The sequence below is a fragment of the Phalacrocorax carbo genome, chromosome 4, assembly GCF_963921805.1.
Source record: "Phalacrocorax carbo chromosome 4, bPhaCar2.1, whole genome shotgun sequence".
NCBI classification, from domain to species: domain Eukaryota; kingdom Metazoa; phylum Chordata; class Aves; order Suliformes; family Phalacrocoracidae; genus Phalacrocorax; species Phalacrocorax carbo.
The window spans coordinates 14,847,951-14,866,252 of NC_087516.1; the positions used below are offsets into that span (position 1 = coordinate 14,847,951).

Consider the following 18,302-nt stretch of genomic DNA (forward strand, 5'->3'; position numbering starts at 1 on the left):
TCTCCCTCATTTGAAATTAAATATCAGACTGTAGAGCATGAAGCCAAGTGAACAGAAACAGGAGAACACAAATAAACATCAATTTAAATGAAAAAGAAAAGGCCTGTTATGTGTGTTTTCTAAATAAACATCCTCAAAATAGAAAGTTACAATGATACCAGGATAAAAATACAAAGAATTACTAGCATTTAATATAAACAAAGATACCTCTTTCCTACATTTGTACATGGATTGAAATGAGATGCAGTCTATAGGTGTAAATATTCACATAACTTTTCACATAACTGGAACAACTCTTTTCACCTTTTCGCTTTTCTTCCTGTCTCTTTCTGTGAGCTCCCTCCAGTGTTCTCAAGGAAGTATTGAATCATTTCATTTTGGCATATTCCATTTTTATCACACGAAGTACCATGATAAGAAAGATTGCACTCATCTAACCTAAAATCATCTGCCTCAAAATTAGATGCTTAGTGTAACTTGAAAGTCTAGTCTAAACTGGACTCTGAAGATAGGCACTGCAAGGAGATGCACCCATCAGAAGATGTCCCTTAGAATCAATGGCATACTTTGCCAAAAGGACTACAGGCTGTAGAAGTGGCTAGAGAATGATCTGACACTGTGTACCAACTTTGAGACTATTTAGAGTTAAGGCGTTAAGTTTTCCCCTTAGGGACTAACAAGAAGAATTTCTCCTCTAAATTGGAAGTTCATCAGTTGGAAAAGACAGACAACCAGGAAAGCATGGACACCAACTCTCAGTCATCAACATGAAAAGAACAAGTTGGCTCTAAGACCCTGTCAGGTAAGATACATTCTGTATGGCAATAATAATGCCTTTGTACAAGCCTAAGCTGAAAGGCTAAGGGGGATATGATTACACTCTGGCAGAAAATGTTCAGGGCACTGAATCCCCTATGCTGTGGCCATGCTAGCCTGCTTGGAGCCAGCTCAGGGATCTCTACACAGGGCTGCTATGCAGGCTGTAAACATGCCATAAGTGCTCTGACACCTATTTACAACAAGTTTAACTCCTGCTTCCACCAAGATAAGCAAGAATAGAGTCAGATGCTGTATTTTCTATGCCTCTTCCACTGGCTTTGTAGATTTACTAAATTGAGCTGATACAAATGAGAATAAAATTATTCTCTGTTAGGCTAGTCTGCCTGATTTGGTTTTTGGGGTCTGTTCACTGGCAGAATAAACCAATATAAGATAGGACTGTTGCAATCCCTTTCTACCCTTTCTGCCAAGCTGTTGGTTCCCATCCCTTGTACCCACATTAGTGCTTTGTGCAACTGAGCCATGAAAAAATTCAGGCAGTTTAGCTGTAACAAAACTAGGCAAATATTGTGAGAACAGACATAAGCTTAAAGTCATAAGCAATAGAACTAAAGAGAACATAATTTTGAGTACTGCAATGTCAATTAATTTGGTGTCTTTACTGCTGCTTTATTTATTGTGAAAGCCACTATGACAAGCCACTGTGCTGCTAATCTGCATGATATTCAGCAGATAGTGAGCCATTGCCTAACCTCAGAAATGTCAGAATGGAGCTATGGAATTACTCCAGTCCTTTGTGGATTTGGCGAAGACTTTGTAGGATCTCTAATGACGTATGCTGGGCCTGATTCAAATCCCAACAACGGAAATGTCTCTGATTTGGCTTATTGTTATTTCTGACCCTATAAATGTGGGGAGCACTCAGGCATTGAGAAAGATATTGTTTCTCTAACATATCAGTTGGTCATTGCAGTTAACATCAAATGAAACAGAATGAAAGTCCCAGTTTGTTTTTTTCTCTTTTACTTTTAAAAGACTCATAATAACACCAATTCAATGCCTGTCCAACCATCATGGTTTGTTATGTACACACTAGGATTTGAGTTTCTTTTGAGAAAATTGAACAAAAATGGTCCTTATTTCACAATTCCCTTTCTTATACCATTGTCTATAAATAACTTCAGAGAAGCTCTTTCCATTTCCTCGCGTCTTCTCCTTTAAAATAATTATTTAAATAGGTTCTTTTTACATTTTAATTATTCTACCCTTTTTGCATTTTTGTTCTACCCATCCTTTTGTAAGGGCCACCCCACCATTACTTCTGCAGGTTGTTAGCGTGGAATCAGTGGAAGATCACATTTAAATACAGTTCCTCTCTAATAAAAGACATTAGTATGCTCTGTACTGTGTTCCATGACTGAAATTCACCTTAATATTTTATAACAGAATTTTTCCCTCTCAATTTTTATTAAGGAGTTGGAATTTTAGAGAGTAGTTAGGCTGGTTTCACTCCTAAACCCATGAATCTTGAGAAATAAATTGAATCTGGACTATGTTATGGGGAACTGCTGTGTCTGCGCTGCTTTTCAGTCTTCATAATAGGATGGTTCCTGAAAAGTGTCTCTTTTCAACCTCTCTCTTACTTTTTCCACAGTGGGCATATCAACAATATTTTTCTTGGGGAATTTCTAAAGGATCTCTTGAATATATATATTTATCTCTGCTCACTGCCAGTAACTCGGAGCCTGTGGGACAATGTGAGCATCCCACATATATAATATTATTGTATATATATTTTCAAGCCAAATCCTCTTGCATCCAATATAGTGGGCAGTGGTATGCAAAATCCAGGCCTCTCTGGTTTGTGCTCATTTGATCCCATTTCTAAGGCCCCATAGGCTGACAGCCACGTATGTAGTTGTTAGGGATATTCAATCTCTTCACTACCTATATTAAATTATACTTGTAAGAACTCTGCATTGAGATTCCTTTGTGTTGGCTGCTGCTCAGTTTATAAGGGTTCTTCTGTTCAGGGAAGCTTGTGAGCAGCAAACTACATTGTGAATGTGCTAGGCACTAAACCAAGCTCTACCTAGAACATCTGGACATTCCTGTGCTTAACCAAAGCTACCTCTTAACATTCATCAGCACCGTTTAGAAAGTGTTCAAATGGTTCACTTTCTTTTGAGTGGGTTATTGCCACGTATGTTTTCACAATCCTTAAAATTCAGCTGCATGGAGTTGTCTGTGCCCTGCCCCAAGACCTTCCAGTCCTGTATTTGTTTTACAAGCTCTTAATTGTTTTTTGCATTACGTTTTGCTCCCGGCTTGAATTTATTGTAAGATTTGAATTGGTATAGACCTTATCTGCTTATCTTCTTCCACTTTTCATCTCTCCTCTAAGGTCATTTTATTTCTTTTCTCATTCTTAAATTCCCATTCTTCTAACTGCCATCATTGTCCAATGAAGAAGCTCTTCAGATAGCAGCATGTTAAATATAGAATATGCAAGTCTGCAAATGTTGCACATCTAGCAGCAGACATGTGGGATTCTTGTATATGCAACACAGAAGTTGTCTGAGTATATGCTCAACTTTTTGGGGGGGATTTCCAAAATCAGTGGTTTTGGAAGGTCTAAATATATTTTTCATTCATGAATGTTTTTCCTTAAAAATACATGTAATGTTGATGTTACCACTGGAGACCATAACACAATGTTTTCAAGGTACATGAAAAAGAATAACTTGGGGTAGTGACAGTGCAAGCTTCTCTGCACTATCTTGCTAATATTTTAGTGGCTGCTCTCAAAAGTGACTTCACTGATGAAAATTAGAAGGTAATCCACCTGTTTCACCAACTGCCTACTAAGATTATCCAAGCACATGGGAAATAATGCCAGTTGTTATTGTGTGCATGCTTTTTGTTGCTGAAAGAAATATCACCATTTTTTATTGATCTTTCTTTTTGCCTGGTTGACAACGCATGGCCTTGTTCTTATATGTAGAGGCCGAGTTCCTCTTTCAATTCTTAGGTGAATGTTGATTGAAGTTGTTAAAGAAGTGAGAAAGAACTGAGTTTGACTTTGTGTCTGCGGTAGTGTCACTACAGAATTCAGTAGACTGAACTTCCTTGTGCAAGTGCCAGCTGTATTCTTTTCCTGCAGAACTTCATAGAAGAAACCATCCAGTCTGCAAGAGTCTAGGAGGGTATGGGAAGGTCTCAAAGGAGAGACTTTGAATTAGTTAAAATCTCTTCAGCAAAATTTGAGACAAAGAACACTGTCTCTGTTGACTTTTTCCAGGCAAATATGCTGGCTGTGGGAAATAACTGCATTAGGTATTACTGGCCTTACTTGTTCTAATTATGACAGTCATAATGATGATATTTATGTGCCCAATGTCAGGGCAGAGTGAGCACCAGCTGCTCGCTCAGGCATGGGGAGCTGGTTGCAACACCACAACCAGCAGAGCAGGCCCTTGCTGGCTGGAACCTGTCCTGCTGCCCCAGAGTGAGGGGAGCAGGGCAGCCAGGGGCACCCCCAGCCCAGGGTATCGGGCACCTCCCTGATATCAGCCCACAGGGAGGTCATGAGAGAGGGCCCAGAGCGGGCTGGTCGGGGTCAGTCAAGGCTGTTGGTGAGCCCTGACACCCAAAACTCATGGAAATTGAGTGATATATAAATACTTTGAATGGGATTCAGATCTCCTTAGGAGTTAGGCTCCTAACTACCTTTGGGGAATCTGACCTAAGGCTTTGATTCTAGGCTTTCTCTTAGTTACTATTGCTTTGGATCCACTAGTTAGGTGCTATCCAAGTTAGATGATAATCTGCGTAGAACACTAGCAGCAGAGTTGTTAGTTGCACAAACACATTTGCCATAACTACTGCTGCTGTTGGATCAGCCAAGAAGCAGTAGTGATAGTAATGCCAAAAAACCTAATACATGCTGAACTAACTGTAAGATTCAAAGTTTTGTAGGATAAGCACAGATCTGGAGGTTTACACTTTGAGTCGTGAGGAAAGAACTGAAGATTTTACCCTCTGAAGTCTGCTGCTTTGGAAAATAACATTTATTTCAGCACATAGGTTAAGTAGTCATTCCAAGTCATTGTCTTTTCATAAAACCTTGTCTATAAGGTAATTCACCTACTTTTTACACACAATGTCCAAAGGCAGGGACAGTGTTTCCATTTACGTGAGGAAGAATCAGCACTCCTGAGAATTATTCTTGCCTGCAGAAGCCAGGTCTTTAACATTTCCACAGTTCAAGTTCAATCGCATTGAACACATACATGCGCATGCGTGTGTGCACACACACACACTTCTTTGATGATGCAGTTTGGATAGCATATATCAGGTTGGGTGTTACCTTACAACTAAAGAATGGTTTTATGCATAATGTCTCTAAGAATTAAATATGCCTCTCAAAAATTGGAAAAGCAAGTTATCATTTTTTGGCTGAATTTCTATTGTTAGACTCCGTATATACAGACATATTTTAAGGAAAAAATATGTTTTACATGAGGGTTTTCTGTTTTTTTTAAACTATTTTTGGTGTAAATTTTGGTGTGATGGTCTAGCTTCAAGAGGAGTAACAGAACCTTGATGTTAATGCCAATTGAAATTGTTCCTATTGGTCAATATTTGTTGTCACAGGTAATATAAGTTTCTTATAGCTATGCAGTTCATATCCGTTCTTTCTACAAAACTTTGTTTCATTGTGCACAGTGACCATGCTTCCTTTGTACAGGTTGTATTGTCTTACATTCCTACTTTCAAACACCAAGGAAGATTTCTTTACAGATCCGCAAAGTTGTATTTACTTTGAGCTTAAGCCAATAAGCGTGCATGCTATTGACTTAAAAGTTTAAGCAGTCATCAAATGCAGCTTCTCCCCTTTTGACTTGCCTTGATTACAAACGTGCACTGTAAGCAAATGGCCTTCCTTCTGGTATTTTCTTCAGTTTGCAGCACTGCTGACACATAAAGTTACTGGGTTTATGCCAGAAAAAAATACAAAATGTAATTTCTACTGTCCATGTCAAACTAAGACCTTTGTAGCTGGAGTGCATTAGAAGGGAAGATGTTCAGGAGCTTTATCTCTTTCTTTTACGTCTCACACAAAAAGAACTGAAAATGTGAGGAGTTACCTGTCTGTGAGTGGAGATGAAGCCCACTGGCCCTTCTTTAATGGGCACATTGGTTGATAACCACAGGGAAACATTGACTCCTTTGCACTGGCAGGTTTCCCCAGGACATTTTACTGGACACACCATTTAAGCAGGCACACCAAGACCTGATGGTCAGCATGCTATCCTCACACTGCACACAAAACTGTTGGTAGTTTGCAAACTCCTAATTCCTGCTCTTCCAGACATATTTCTGCTGAGGCAACACTGAGTGCACAGTGCATATGTTCTTACAGATTTACCTGCATTGCCTGTGGTGGGACTGTAGTCCTTTGTGTGTGTTTTGCAGTTTTACTCCAACCTTAAAAGCTTAAATTTCAAGGTTAGTCTTTTCACCAATTACAGGAAGCTCCAGCATGTACTACTGAAACCTATCTGCTCCAAAGGAAGCTTTAAACTTTCAAAACAAGGTGGCTGTGGAAGTGCAAATAACTACTGAGTAGATGGAGTTACTGTATACAGGAAGCTAGGATCAAGTTCAAATAAAAGCTCTGGGCACCAGTTCTTAGCAACTGATTTTAAAGCAGTTGTAATCTTCAAAGCTATCTATTTATCTCTACAGCAGAGGCCCTGGGTATTATATACCTAATGAGTTAGGCCACTTGAGCAACCTTCTTTCACATTAAAAAGGTACTTTAACTTTTTCCTTTGCCAGATTAACTGTGCAGTCCGTTTCTGACAGATGAGATCAGCTATATGGAATTTTAATACTGTGGTTCTTTTAAAAATGTGTCTCTATAACCTTGTGCCTGAATGGAAATGTTAAGACTGCTGAGGTTCAAAATTGGTTGAGCAATATTACTATTACTGTTTTGGGGTGTTTTTCAGTAACTCTTGTCACATACGTAAAGCACAAATAAACAAGTAAAACTAGAAGTAAGGACACAATCTTTCTCCAGAAGAATTTCCAGCCAAGGTTCTGATGTGGTAAAAGGGTTATGTGCTTGACTGTATGTGCCATGTGTGCTTCCATTAACCTCAATGCGAGTTTTCACGGTATTCACAGTGGTTTAGTACATGTATAAACATTTGCAAGGTTAGGAGGTAAACTCTAGCTTGTCTGTTAAAATTTACTTTGCTTTAATGAACTGTGGTTTCTTTTTTCACCAGAAAATGTATAGAGTATTCCAGTTATTTTGAAGTACCTAAATTTCATTAGAAAATTAGTAAACTGTCACACCAATAAGTTGTTTTTTTCTAAAAGCAGGAAGGGAAGGTGAAGTTCAAAAATTCAAAATAACTTTCATACTGCTACAGTTTAAATGTAAAAAAGCAGCACTCTAATAGCAAAAATCTATAGATTCTTATCCACTGCCCACTTAAATGGGAATACTTCAAGGGACTGTAAATGATACCTTCATTAAATGTTAGAACAAGCTATATAGCTGAATATGCACAAAACCAGAGGTTAATTCTATCACCTACATTTTCAGGAGCATTCTACTGCAGGCCAAGCTGTCAATTTCTTTTTTCTATTGGTAAGAAGTTATCTGTTCAAGTGCCTGTGAAGTAACGTGTTTGTGGAGTGAGGCATCAGTTACCGTACAGATGGCAGAACCACGGCATATGAAAACTACCCTAGTTCACTCGTAGCACTGGTGAACGTGTCTCAGCAGTGTCTCCAGGGAGTTTCAGACAGAGGGTGTCAGTGTGATCAAGACATTCCTGGCATTTTATTAAGTGTGCTTACTTTCTTTTTGGTAATGCAGAGAAAAGGGAAACAACCAATTTTAGGAAACATACCTGAAAGTATCTCGTTTACTATGTGTAAATGCCACACAGCTTTATTAAATATGTCCTTTGCTAAAGTATCTTTATAGTGAATTTCTTAATCTTGAAAGAGCAAAGGCATTTGGCTTGAGGTTCAATCAAATACTGCTGGCATTCCTGGAATGAAAAGTTTAATCTCCGTCGTTTTCCACTTCTTTAACACCTTAAATATATTTTCGTGGTAAATCCAGCACCGAGGACAGGGACTTAAACCGGTCTGTTCCTTTAATTAGCAATACATATCTATACCACGATACAAGCACAGTTTAAAAAAGAACAATAATAATAACAAAGTATGAATGAATACTAATCACACCATAACTATGAGGGAACCACTAATCGGTAGCTAAGGCTGAATTGATGAGAATTGAACTGAAAGCAGAGTAGTAATCAACAATGGAAGGAAGCCTGATCCTCTGTAGCAGACAGGAAAAATACTTGTGGTTGATGAAGTTCCAGTCTGCTGGGGAGAGGCAGGATTTTGGAATTGTGTTCTTTGGATACTGTCTCAGGGACTGTGCTGCTGGTCAGTGAGAGCACAGTTGAAAACTACATGGTATCTGCTGGATCCCAGAGCATTATATGGCATGTTATATACACACACACACATCTAACACCACCACTTGTCTATTTGGTTGGACGTTTCCCCCTCTGTGCCACACAGCTTCACACAGCTAGCCTACTGCACAGACGTGGTAATAAAGTCACCTCGAAAACAAAGGTTTCCTCAGCTCACTGAGATTACGAGCAGGGCTGTACCATAACGGGTTGTGGCACACCTCCCAGGTACCAGTGCGATACTGTCCCAGCGCCGGACGGCAGCAGGTTGGCGGGCCTCAGAGCCAGCTTCCTGACAGAGGAGAAATCGCTGCCACGCGTGTAACAGGGTTGCTCCACCTGTACGGCTCAGGGATAAGTGATCAGGGGACACAGACGTGCAACCATTTCCTAGGGGAATCTCGCACCAGCACTAATCCCAGGTCCACTAACATGTATTAATCGACTCTAATGGCTAAGTTGCCAAGCTAAACACTTGGGAGACCGCGTCTAACAGCACCACCTGGCCACACCTGCCGCAGCGCCACAGCGGGGTGGTCTAGACATCAAAGGTTTGTTGCAATGTAACTTTTATTTGGCAAAGTTGCTGTGTGGTAGGAGGGGGCAGCGGCCAGGCGCGGGGGCGCCGCGCACAGCCCTCCGCCCCGGCGCCCGTTCAGCCCCCGGGGAATGAGCTGCGGCGGCCGAAGGCGAACTCCTCGCCCGAGCTGGGGCCGCCGGCTGCCTGCGGCTGCCGGGGAGTTCGGCCCCGCCGCCGGGCGGCGGCCACGAAGGACACCGGGAGCGCGGAGAAGGCGGCGCGGGGCCGCGGCGGGGGCGGAACGCGCCGCGCGGGGCCGCGTTTGCGCGGGGAAGCAGTGCGCGGCGGCACCGGGCCGGCGGCGGAGGGGGCGGGCCGCCATGGCGGTGGACATCACCCTGCTCTTCAAGGCCAGCGTGAAGACGGTGAAGACCCGCAACAAGGCGCTGGGAGTGGCGGCGGGGGACAGCGCCAGGGACGAGCTGCTCAAGCGGAGCGCCGCCCGCGCCAAGAGCGACTTCACCGGCCGGGCCCGGGAGGTGGTGAGTGCGGCGGCGGCCGGGCCCCGGGGGCAGGAGGAGGCGGGGAAGCGGCGGCGGCCGGGCCCCGGGGGCAGGAGGAGGCGGGGAAGCGGCGGCGGCCGGGTCCCGGGGGCGGGGGGAGGAAGGGGAGCAGCGGCGGCGGCCGGGCTCGCCGCGGCCTGCGTTTGCCGGCGGCCGGTCCGCGGCTCCGCCTGGGCGGCGGGCGGGCAGCCCGCCCCCCTCAGCCCGGCCTGGGAGCAGGCCACCGCCTCCGGGTCTCCCCGGGGGCCCGGGGCGGGCGAGCGGCCCCCGACGCCGCCCGCAGACAACCCCGGGGCGGCTGTTTCTCACAGGGACGTGGCGTGAGAGCCGGGAGCCCGGCGACGGGGCAGGCTCCGGGCGGGGCCCGCTCGGCGGCGGCGGCGGGGCGGGCACGGCCGTGCCGTCCCGTCCCGGGGGGCTCCGCCGGCCCCAGCGCCGTCCCGCGGGAGGGCCGCCGCCCCCGGCCGTGCGGACGCGGCCGTCCGTCGGTGCGCGCCGCGGTCCCGCGTGCGCGTGCCCTCACGCCGCTTGCCACGTAAGAGGTCGCTTCTCTGGCAAGTGGGAGCGTTTGTCACGTGGCACCGCGGACGCTGTCTCCGGTGTTATTTTTTTCCTTATGTCCTACAGCATGGCTGTAAAGTGCCGGTTCCATCCATACAAGGTACACGTAAAAGGGTAGTCAGGACAATTTAAGACTTGAGAAGGCAAGCACAGCGAAACTATGGAATTACGGAGCTGAAGGCTGAGCAGCAGTATTAATAGTTCTCAGTCCGCAGTCGTACTGTAAAAACAAATTTGTTGTAGATTATTCTTGTCCATACTGAGTAAAAGACAGGGGGAAAAGTCTGATACTGAAGCAGAGTTTGAATAACACGTTTAACAAGACACTGGAACATATTTTGAAAAGCTAAAAGACTGCTCAGTATGCTCTCTGAGGAGATGGGCTTACAGAACGCATGTGCAAGTTGAGGACTAAGCAAAGAATGCCCAGGTAGCCTCATTCCGTCATTATTTAACTTGTGAATAGTTTAGTTTTCAAGCGCAGATATTAATGTCACATTCCTATGCTCATTGTACTTTTCCCAGTTCCAAGAGAGAGTACTTAAAAGCTAATGTGTTTTATAACACTTGATGTTTGATGTTCTGTAGCCCATTTAGGCTTTGAGGCCTAAGCAGGGGGTGTCAAGTTGGGTTCCTGTTAAGTGAGCGTATAATTATTAACCATTGCAAGAAGTTGATTTAAGTGACTAGTCAGCTGTGAGTTCTATGGTAGGGATCTATCTGCAGTGCTCAGACCAGTCCATAAAACTATATTCAAGATCTTCATCCAGGACATCTACCTTTTTTCTCCACTGCATCTCCTGATTTTTAACTAAAGATATTCCATTTGCTGCAGTGTTAGAGAGAATGGGCTCCTTCAGTCTTACCTCAGAACAGGGCAACCTTTTTAACTTTTAACACAATTTGTGTGTCTGTAAATTCGTAGAGTTCTAAAAAGGATTGAAACTTTATTACAGGGCACCATGTTGACATTTAGTTGCACCATCAACACGGCTGCAACTTCTAAATCTGCCATTGAGAGCTCCAGCACTTGGGCTGAGGGTGAGGGCAGGTTGTTACCCTCTAAGGGCTTAGTGCTAGATGGTGTTTGGGTACTCTGTCAGGTGTTTCACTGCTATTTGCAGTATCAGAGGAAGCAAGAAGAAATCTGAGCTTTTAAATTTCTGTTCTAGATGTTCTTATAGCCACAGGCTTCGGTTCGTTCCTGTTGAAGCTTTTTACCTTCTGCCCCGTTGCCTCCCGTACTGTCTCTGTCTGCACTTCAGACGCTGAAACTGATGAGGAGGAACTGTATTGCAAATAATTCATAGCCTCAGACTAGGCTCAGATCAGCTCCTTCCTCCATCCTAGTGTTTTCTCTCTTTTCCCTTCCTACCACCAACGCTCAATTGTTTTTGCTTCCTCCCAGTTTTGGTTTTCTTTCTTAAGTTCTGTTCATACTCAGGCCTAGCCTCACCTTCATAATCTTCTCGCTGCGCAGCCGTAGTCCTGTGCAGTGATGGCATGCTCTAGCTGTGTCCTTTTCCTCCTGCCTTAGTCCTTTCTTTCCCCCTGGTCACACCTATTTCCTGCTGGCCCCAGTCTTCTCTCTGTTCCTGTAACTCAGTTGCATTTGTGACAGTGAGCCAACAACCTCCAGGACCAGAGACCACCATTTTAATGTGTGAATAAAATATTGAAACTGCATCTAGAAGGAGAAGCTTTGTAGTAAAATAAATTATTAATTTAACTGCTTGTTTCAGCCAAATACGGTTTGGTTTGATTATGTATGTGTCAACCCCTCTTTCAAGTACTTTGTTGTAGCCTCATAATTGAAAATTTAGCTGCTTCTGCAAGACTATGCAACTTAGCTTGCAAATGTGATCTTTGATAGGTTAGTTCTTTGACATATTTCTTTTTTAAAAAGCTCCCCAAAAGCTAGTGAATTCTTCCCTATCTATGTACAGGTGTTTTGCTCATTGCTTAATCTGAGGAACATATCAAACAGTGTTGTCTTTAAAAATTGTACTGAAAAATACTGGTCAGAATCCATATAACAGCGGAGACCCTGAGTAACCTACACGTAGTCACCATTTTCATTATGCCTTATTTGGTTGCAGAATAGAATAGTTTCAGTTGGAAGGGACCTACAACGACCATCTCGTCTGTCTGACCACTTCAGCGCTGACCAAAAGTTAAAGCATGTTATTAAGGTCATTGTCTGAATGCCTTTTAAACACTGACAGGCTTGGGACATTGACCACCTCTCTAGGAAGCCTGTTTCAGTGCTTGACCAGCTTCTTGGTAAAGAAATGCTTCCTAATGTCCAGTCTAAGCCTCCCCTGGTGCAGCTTTGAGCCATTCCCACGTGTCCTGTCACTGAATCCCAGGGAGAAGAGCTCAGCACCTCCCTCTCCACTTCCCCTCCTCAGGAAGCTGTAGAGAGCAATGAGGTCACCCCTCTGCCTCCTTGTCTCTGGACTAGACAAATGCAAAGTCCTGAGTTGAAGGTCTCCATTTGACATGCAAATATGGAAGTGTTGAAATATTTATGTGGACTCTACACACAGACCTACTCCTTCCAGTGTTACATTCAGGGTGGGTTTGCTTTGCTTCTTGCAGGTGGAGCTGGGCCATTTGTGCTCCAAGCTGTGGGAGTGGCAGCCAGCCCTGGTCCAGATGTGTGGCAGCACAGCTGGATTGCGGGGCTGGGAGGGTGCTCAGCCCTGCCTGGGGCAGCTGCACAATTAGAGTTCTCCTTTCTAGCCCATCCTGCGGAGGTTTTGTATCCCATTATGAATGTGTTTGAGCACTTGGCTGAACTGTATTAAGTGATGCAACTCTCGGTCATATGGAGTATACTTTCTTCCTCCTTTTTCTCCCAAAGGATTATGAGTTTTGCTGTAGGATCTGAGGTCTGTGGAAATGTTTACCTTTTTTTTTTGTCTTCTTCAAAGACAGACTCTAAGTGGTATTTAAGAGAAAGATTGAAGGTCCTTAGCATTTGGAGAAGAAGCTGGCAAAGTTGTAATAGTTCCTTATTTTCTCTTGAATTTAATTTTTCTTTCCTAAGAAAGCTCTGTATCTGCACAGTGGGATTCTATATTTATGGTAAAGTGTCATTGCACCCAGGAGATATGGTTATAAAGCCCTGTCTTACATTCCCAAACTTAACATGATTTTTTTAGGTGGATTGAAGTAGGCACAGAGAATGTGTGAGCTTTGACTTGAATCAATACTGTGTGGGAAAACTGCTTTAGAGATGGGAGGATACATTTTGTGTGCTCCTGGTATTTTGCCTTAGTTACAAAAAATACTTCAACATTCTGTATTAATTCGTATTTTTTGAAAGCTGACTGGTTTATGCTCAGGTGTGCTATATTGCTGCAGTCTGTGGGGAGCTGGTGGAGGTTTTTGTATTTGAGGCTAAGTTGGTAACAGAAGCGTGTTATGAAGTTATCTAAAGCCAGTGTAATATTAGTTGCAGAGACTGCTGTTGCTGGTGATATTGTTAAACTGACAAAACTGATCTGCTTGCCTATTGATGCTCTTCTAAATCAAAGATGACTCTTACAGCCATGAACTTTTGAAAGGCTTTTCTTTGCCCCAGCATTGACCCATCAGTGTTTATTCTGTTTGGGTTTTTTTTGTCTGTCAGCTGCATTGTATAACCATTGGATTGTGTGATATGTAATGAGAGATGACTAGTGCTGTGTGTATGGTGAATGTTTTTGGCATCTCTCTACCTGTTCACCAGTTACATATTGACTAGGACCAGGTAGGAAATGATTGTTGAGGGATTCCATACAAGAAAGCTACAATAACAGTGACAGACTTTCCATTTCTTGCAATTTATAAAAGACTTTTAGAATTCATTAAGTGTATGTTAGTGCTTTTCGGTCAACTAAAACAAAAGCAGCAGGGTTTTTCTTTTTATTTTTTTTGTCCTTAGACTTTTACAGTGACATAGCTATTTAAAATGTAGTCTGCAGGGATATTAAAGTTTGCATTTCATCATACTTTTGCAGGCTTATGTAGTTCCTCAGTATGGTATCCAATCTGAGATTAAGCTGGGTTAATGTGCTAAGTGATTGAAAAATTTTAAGGATTAGAGCAAAAGTATTTAAAAAAAAACCAAACTGGACTTGAAGTAAGTGTTCAGGGACAAACATAAGCAGTTCAGATATAGTCTAGGCCCAGTTTGTGACACTTGTTCATAGCTTTACCATGATCTTAAACCTGCGGTTTTGGAAGGTGTTTGGCACTTGAACATCTGTCTTAGGACAGTCTTAGGAAATCTCACTATTTAAGCCTTTGCTGTTGCTTTTGGTTATGGCAAGTATGAGCTATTGGGAATATCACACACAGAATCACAGAATGGGAGGTGTTGGAAGGGACCTCTGGAGATCATCTATCAAATATACTTTTTTCTTAGTTATTTGAAAATATTGAAGGAATGGAAACTTCTTATCATTGCTGACTGTTCAATATGTGGTAGAGAAATGGTATCAGGACTGATACAGCCTATTAACAGAAATAAAGATAAATTTAACGGTCAAGCAGAATTTCATGGTGGGCTTGATTGCAGCCGTGAATGAAACTTTTTTGTTTTGCTAGGACATTATCTTCTTCTGTAAAGTTTTGCAAAAAGCTAAAAAATGAAGTGCTGGAGCATGAATTCTTCAGAAGCAATACCAGACATATCTGAAAACATATCCCTGAGAATGGAAAATTTGAAACACTAAATGTTTCTAAGTCTTTAAATGCAAAATTTCAGAATGATCAAATGTCTGTGTTTGAAGTTGTTGAACGCATAAGGATGCCAGATCCATGAGGCTACAACATCTGTTAGTCATATAACTTCTGTGTATGGATTCTGTAGGATGATTAACTGATTCTTAAAAAAAATTGGTATGATAGGCCAATATTAACATCAAGAATAGGTTCGGCTGCTCTGCACAAATATGTAATGAGGAGGAAAAATCCCCACATAAAACTTGCCTCTGAAAATTTCTTGTGAAAACCAGAGCAGATGACACTGCATATAAATTTTGAGCAAACATTTTAAATACAAGGCCACCTGACTTTCGTAGCATACCGCTCTAGCTACACATAGGTTAGCAGTGGCCTTTTTTTGGTGATTGTTTTTTTGGTAGGGTGTGGTTTTCTTCTTCTTGGTGTTTTTTTTGTTTGTTTGTTTAATGTTACATACTTTGAGTAAAACAGTCCTTTTGTGCATACCTGCATTAAATCCATGTATCTCATTGCTTGGGTGCAGCCCATGGGATAATTCAAAATAGCATTGCTATTAGAAGAGATGGAAAGCTGATGTTTCTTCCTTGGTCCCAAACACAGGATCTTCCTGCGCACACTTTGGTACTCAGAGCAATCTCGTAGGAGGGAAAAATGGGGCAGGGGTGTTTGTTTATGGTGTTTACAATGGCTTGATCTTTACCACTGTCACTAAAAAATCACGGGGAATGCACAAACCAGTTCCTAGTCACCCAAATTGACCATCTAGGACCACTTTGAATTGTGTGACATAATTATTGACATAGTACAGTTAAAAATTAATGTTTTTAAACATATGTACTTTCTGATCTCTTTCAAACTATTCAGGATTGTTCAAACAGGTACCAAGAATAAAATTGAACCACCAAAATTGTGTAATGGGTCTGGTTACAGTAAATCATCAGTAGCCAGTATCCAGTGCTAATAGAGAAAGACAAGTCTGCAGCCTCACTAGAAAATTTCTAGGGGTTTATAAATTAAAAAAAGTTTGAAAAACATTAGATTATTAGATCTAGATTTCCAATAAAGGATTCCTTGTGCTTAATAATATTTTAGTATTGTAAGAAAAAAGGGTTACTCTGTTGCTTACTGTCAGATACATAGTAGATTTGGTGGTAGGCAGGTACCACCCTGCTGATTCAGGGAGTAACACCATCCCTGTTTTGGAAGTAAAAGGTATATGAAAGTAGAGTACCAAGTATTAAATGTTTTATTGGAATATGACAATAATTATTATGCTGCTGGTTCTGAGTCAAGTTCAGGTTGGTGTCAGCAGAACGTATCAAATGACATCTAAGCTTTTTAAAAGACCAAGAAATATCCAAAATAACCAGCTTGCTATATTAACTTTTTATAGGATGGGACATGTATATTCTAAATCTAGCAAATACCTGAATGGGGCTTAATCCTGAAAACTTCCATGTCTGAGAGTCCATGGCAGAACACAGGCAGTGCATCAAAGACTGCATGGTCACATAGTGAACCACTTCTGTTACAGTCAAACAGCTGATACTAACAAGTGCTGTGAGGGAAATGGCCAAAAATGGTTAAAATGGTGCACTTCAATTTTTTTGGTTCTATAGTCAAACTAAAAAATTCTAACCTGATTTACTAAAGTTAGTTTATATGATCGTTTTGACTCTTAACAACTACATAAGAATAAGTCCCATGAGAGAATATTTGGATGCAAGGGAAATATATACTGCTTATGATATAACCAATTATAGTCTTTATTAGAAATTACTGACTGTGCCAAATTTTGGACAGCAAGTGATATTTCAGTTCACTTCTTAACTTCTAATGAGACTTAAGTTCTAATAAATTGGGCCCATAGCTGAGGTCACTAGAATTAATTCTGACTTCTCCCACATACAGTTATAAACGGTCACTTCTCTCCTCAAAGTTCACTGACGGTGCTGCATTTTGTACTCATTTACATGCACATGGGTGTCCCTCACCCATTTTCTAGGCAGAAAATATGATTCTAAATTACACTTTTTCAACTGGGTAGTTCCAGTGTACTGCTTTCTAATATTTCAGGTTTCTCTCTTTGCATCTGCAAATTATGGTTAATGTTAGGTTTTTATTGTGAGCATTTATTGGTTTTACCTCTCATTTCCTTGTTAGAGAAGAAATTTAGCCTGAGAGGTAGACGGGAAAGAAGTTGATAATTTTAATTAGTAGAGGAGACACACATAAAAAGCCAGTTAAGGAAATAGGAGAGGAAAGATTTTTTTTTAAGATTTTTTGAGAGGAATGAAATGCTGACCTTGTTTAATGCAATAGGATTAAATGCCAAATCACTAATGTTCCCCATGTGATGCTTCTGGTTTTAGCAAAACTCCCATCAGTAACAGTGGTGAGGGTATAGGTTGGCCTTGGGGGAGAAGTTATGAACTCTTATATTTTGGGAAATGTCTGTGCAAATGTCTGTTGTTGTCCTCCCCTGCTTTGTTTGTTTGTTTTTAAGTACATTCTTAACTCCATGGGAATTATCTTCTGAATATAACTGAACAGCAGGATTGAAAGTTGGCTTGGGAGACAACTTGCCTTAGTCGCCTATTAGTTTTGTTTTGACTAACTGGACATCATGTGGTGCTGAGGAGTCCAGAAGTATGTAAGGCTGCAGTTCCCATTTTGAGGGCATTGCTTTTGTCCTCACCTCCTACCAGGGCCAGATTGGTTGTAGGAGGTTCTTTCCTGACTTAGAGTTGTTGGAGGAATCGTTATATCCTGTAGCTGGTCACTAGGAACACCTTCCTGACTATAGTTGTCCATTAAACTGACACCTCCTGTGGATTCTTGATTTGTCACCTTGCCACAAATAAAGATAAAATTTATGGGAGTTCGTAGTGCATATGGAAGTGGAAGAAAGCTGAGGCTTATCATATGTAGCTGCCTCATTTTCTCAGACATAGGTTACGTTAGCATGACCTCTGAAGGAGGAGAAAGGTAGGCCAGGGGCAGGGTGGTGGGTCCCATGGCATCTGAAAAGCCGGAGAGATGCAATGGCAGAGAAAGACAACAGAAAATGAGCAGGCTTAGCTGGAAGAAAATAGAATGACACAGGTTGGGGAAGGGACAATCTAACATAAGAGGTGGAAATATGGGTTTATGGGTTTAAAAAAAACATACACCAAAACAAAAAAACCTCCAATGAATACTAGGAAATGATATGGAGGTTATGATAGAGTACATCTAAATAGGAAAGAACGGAACGGAAATGAAAGAAGGAAAGGTGAGAATGGAACTTAATACTTAACAGGTTAGTGAATTTAATTGATGCAGTTACGCTTTTTACTGTTTCTCTGAGTTTTTTATCAAAGATTTTGCCGCAAGAACAGCTCATTATTTTGAGTACTTCAATACATTGTCATGACTAGAAGCTTTGGGCTCTGTGTTTATATTTTTTAAAACCATATTATCTTGTTTGGGACAGAAATGAACTTAAAAATAAGCAGACCAAAAGAATACCAGCGTGATTAGAGGTTTAACTGTTGGGATTTATTTTTCCAGGTATTAGCAGTGAGGCCAAAATAAAGCTAATTTATCTGGAAGTTAGTAACTTTAAGATTCTGATTCCCTTCCTCC

General features: G+C 41.8%; 1 protein-coding gene across 1 annotated transcript in view; it reads left to right on the forward strand.

Annotated features, from left to right (window-relative positions):
* Positions 1-8,961: 8,961 nt before the first annotated feature.
* STX18 (syntaxin 18) overlaps positions 8,962-18,302 on the forward strand; it is a 70,314-nt gene continuing 60,973 nt past the window's right edge. Inside the window, exon 1 of the mRNA XM_064449123.1 lies at positions 8,962-9,359. Coding sequence (XP_064305193.1) covers positions 8,967-9,359 — 393 coding nt within the window. The 5' untranslated portion in view covers positions 8,962-8,966. The remainder of the gene's footprint in view (positions 9,360-18,302) is intronic.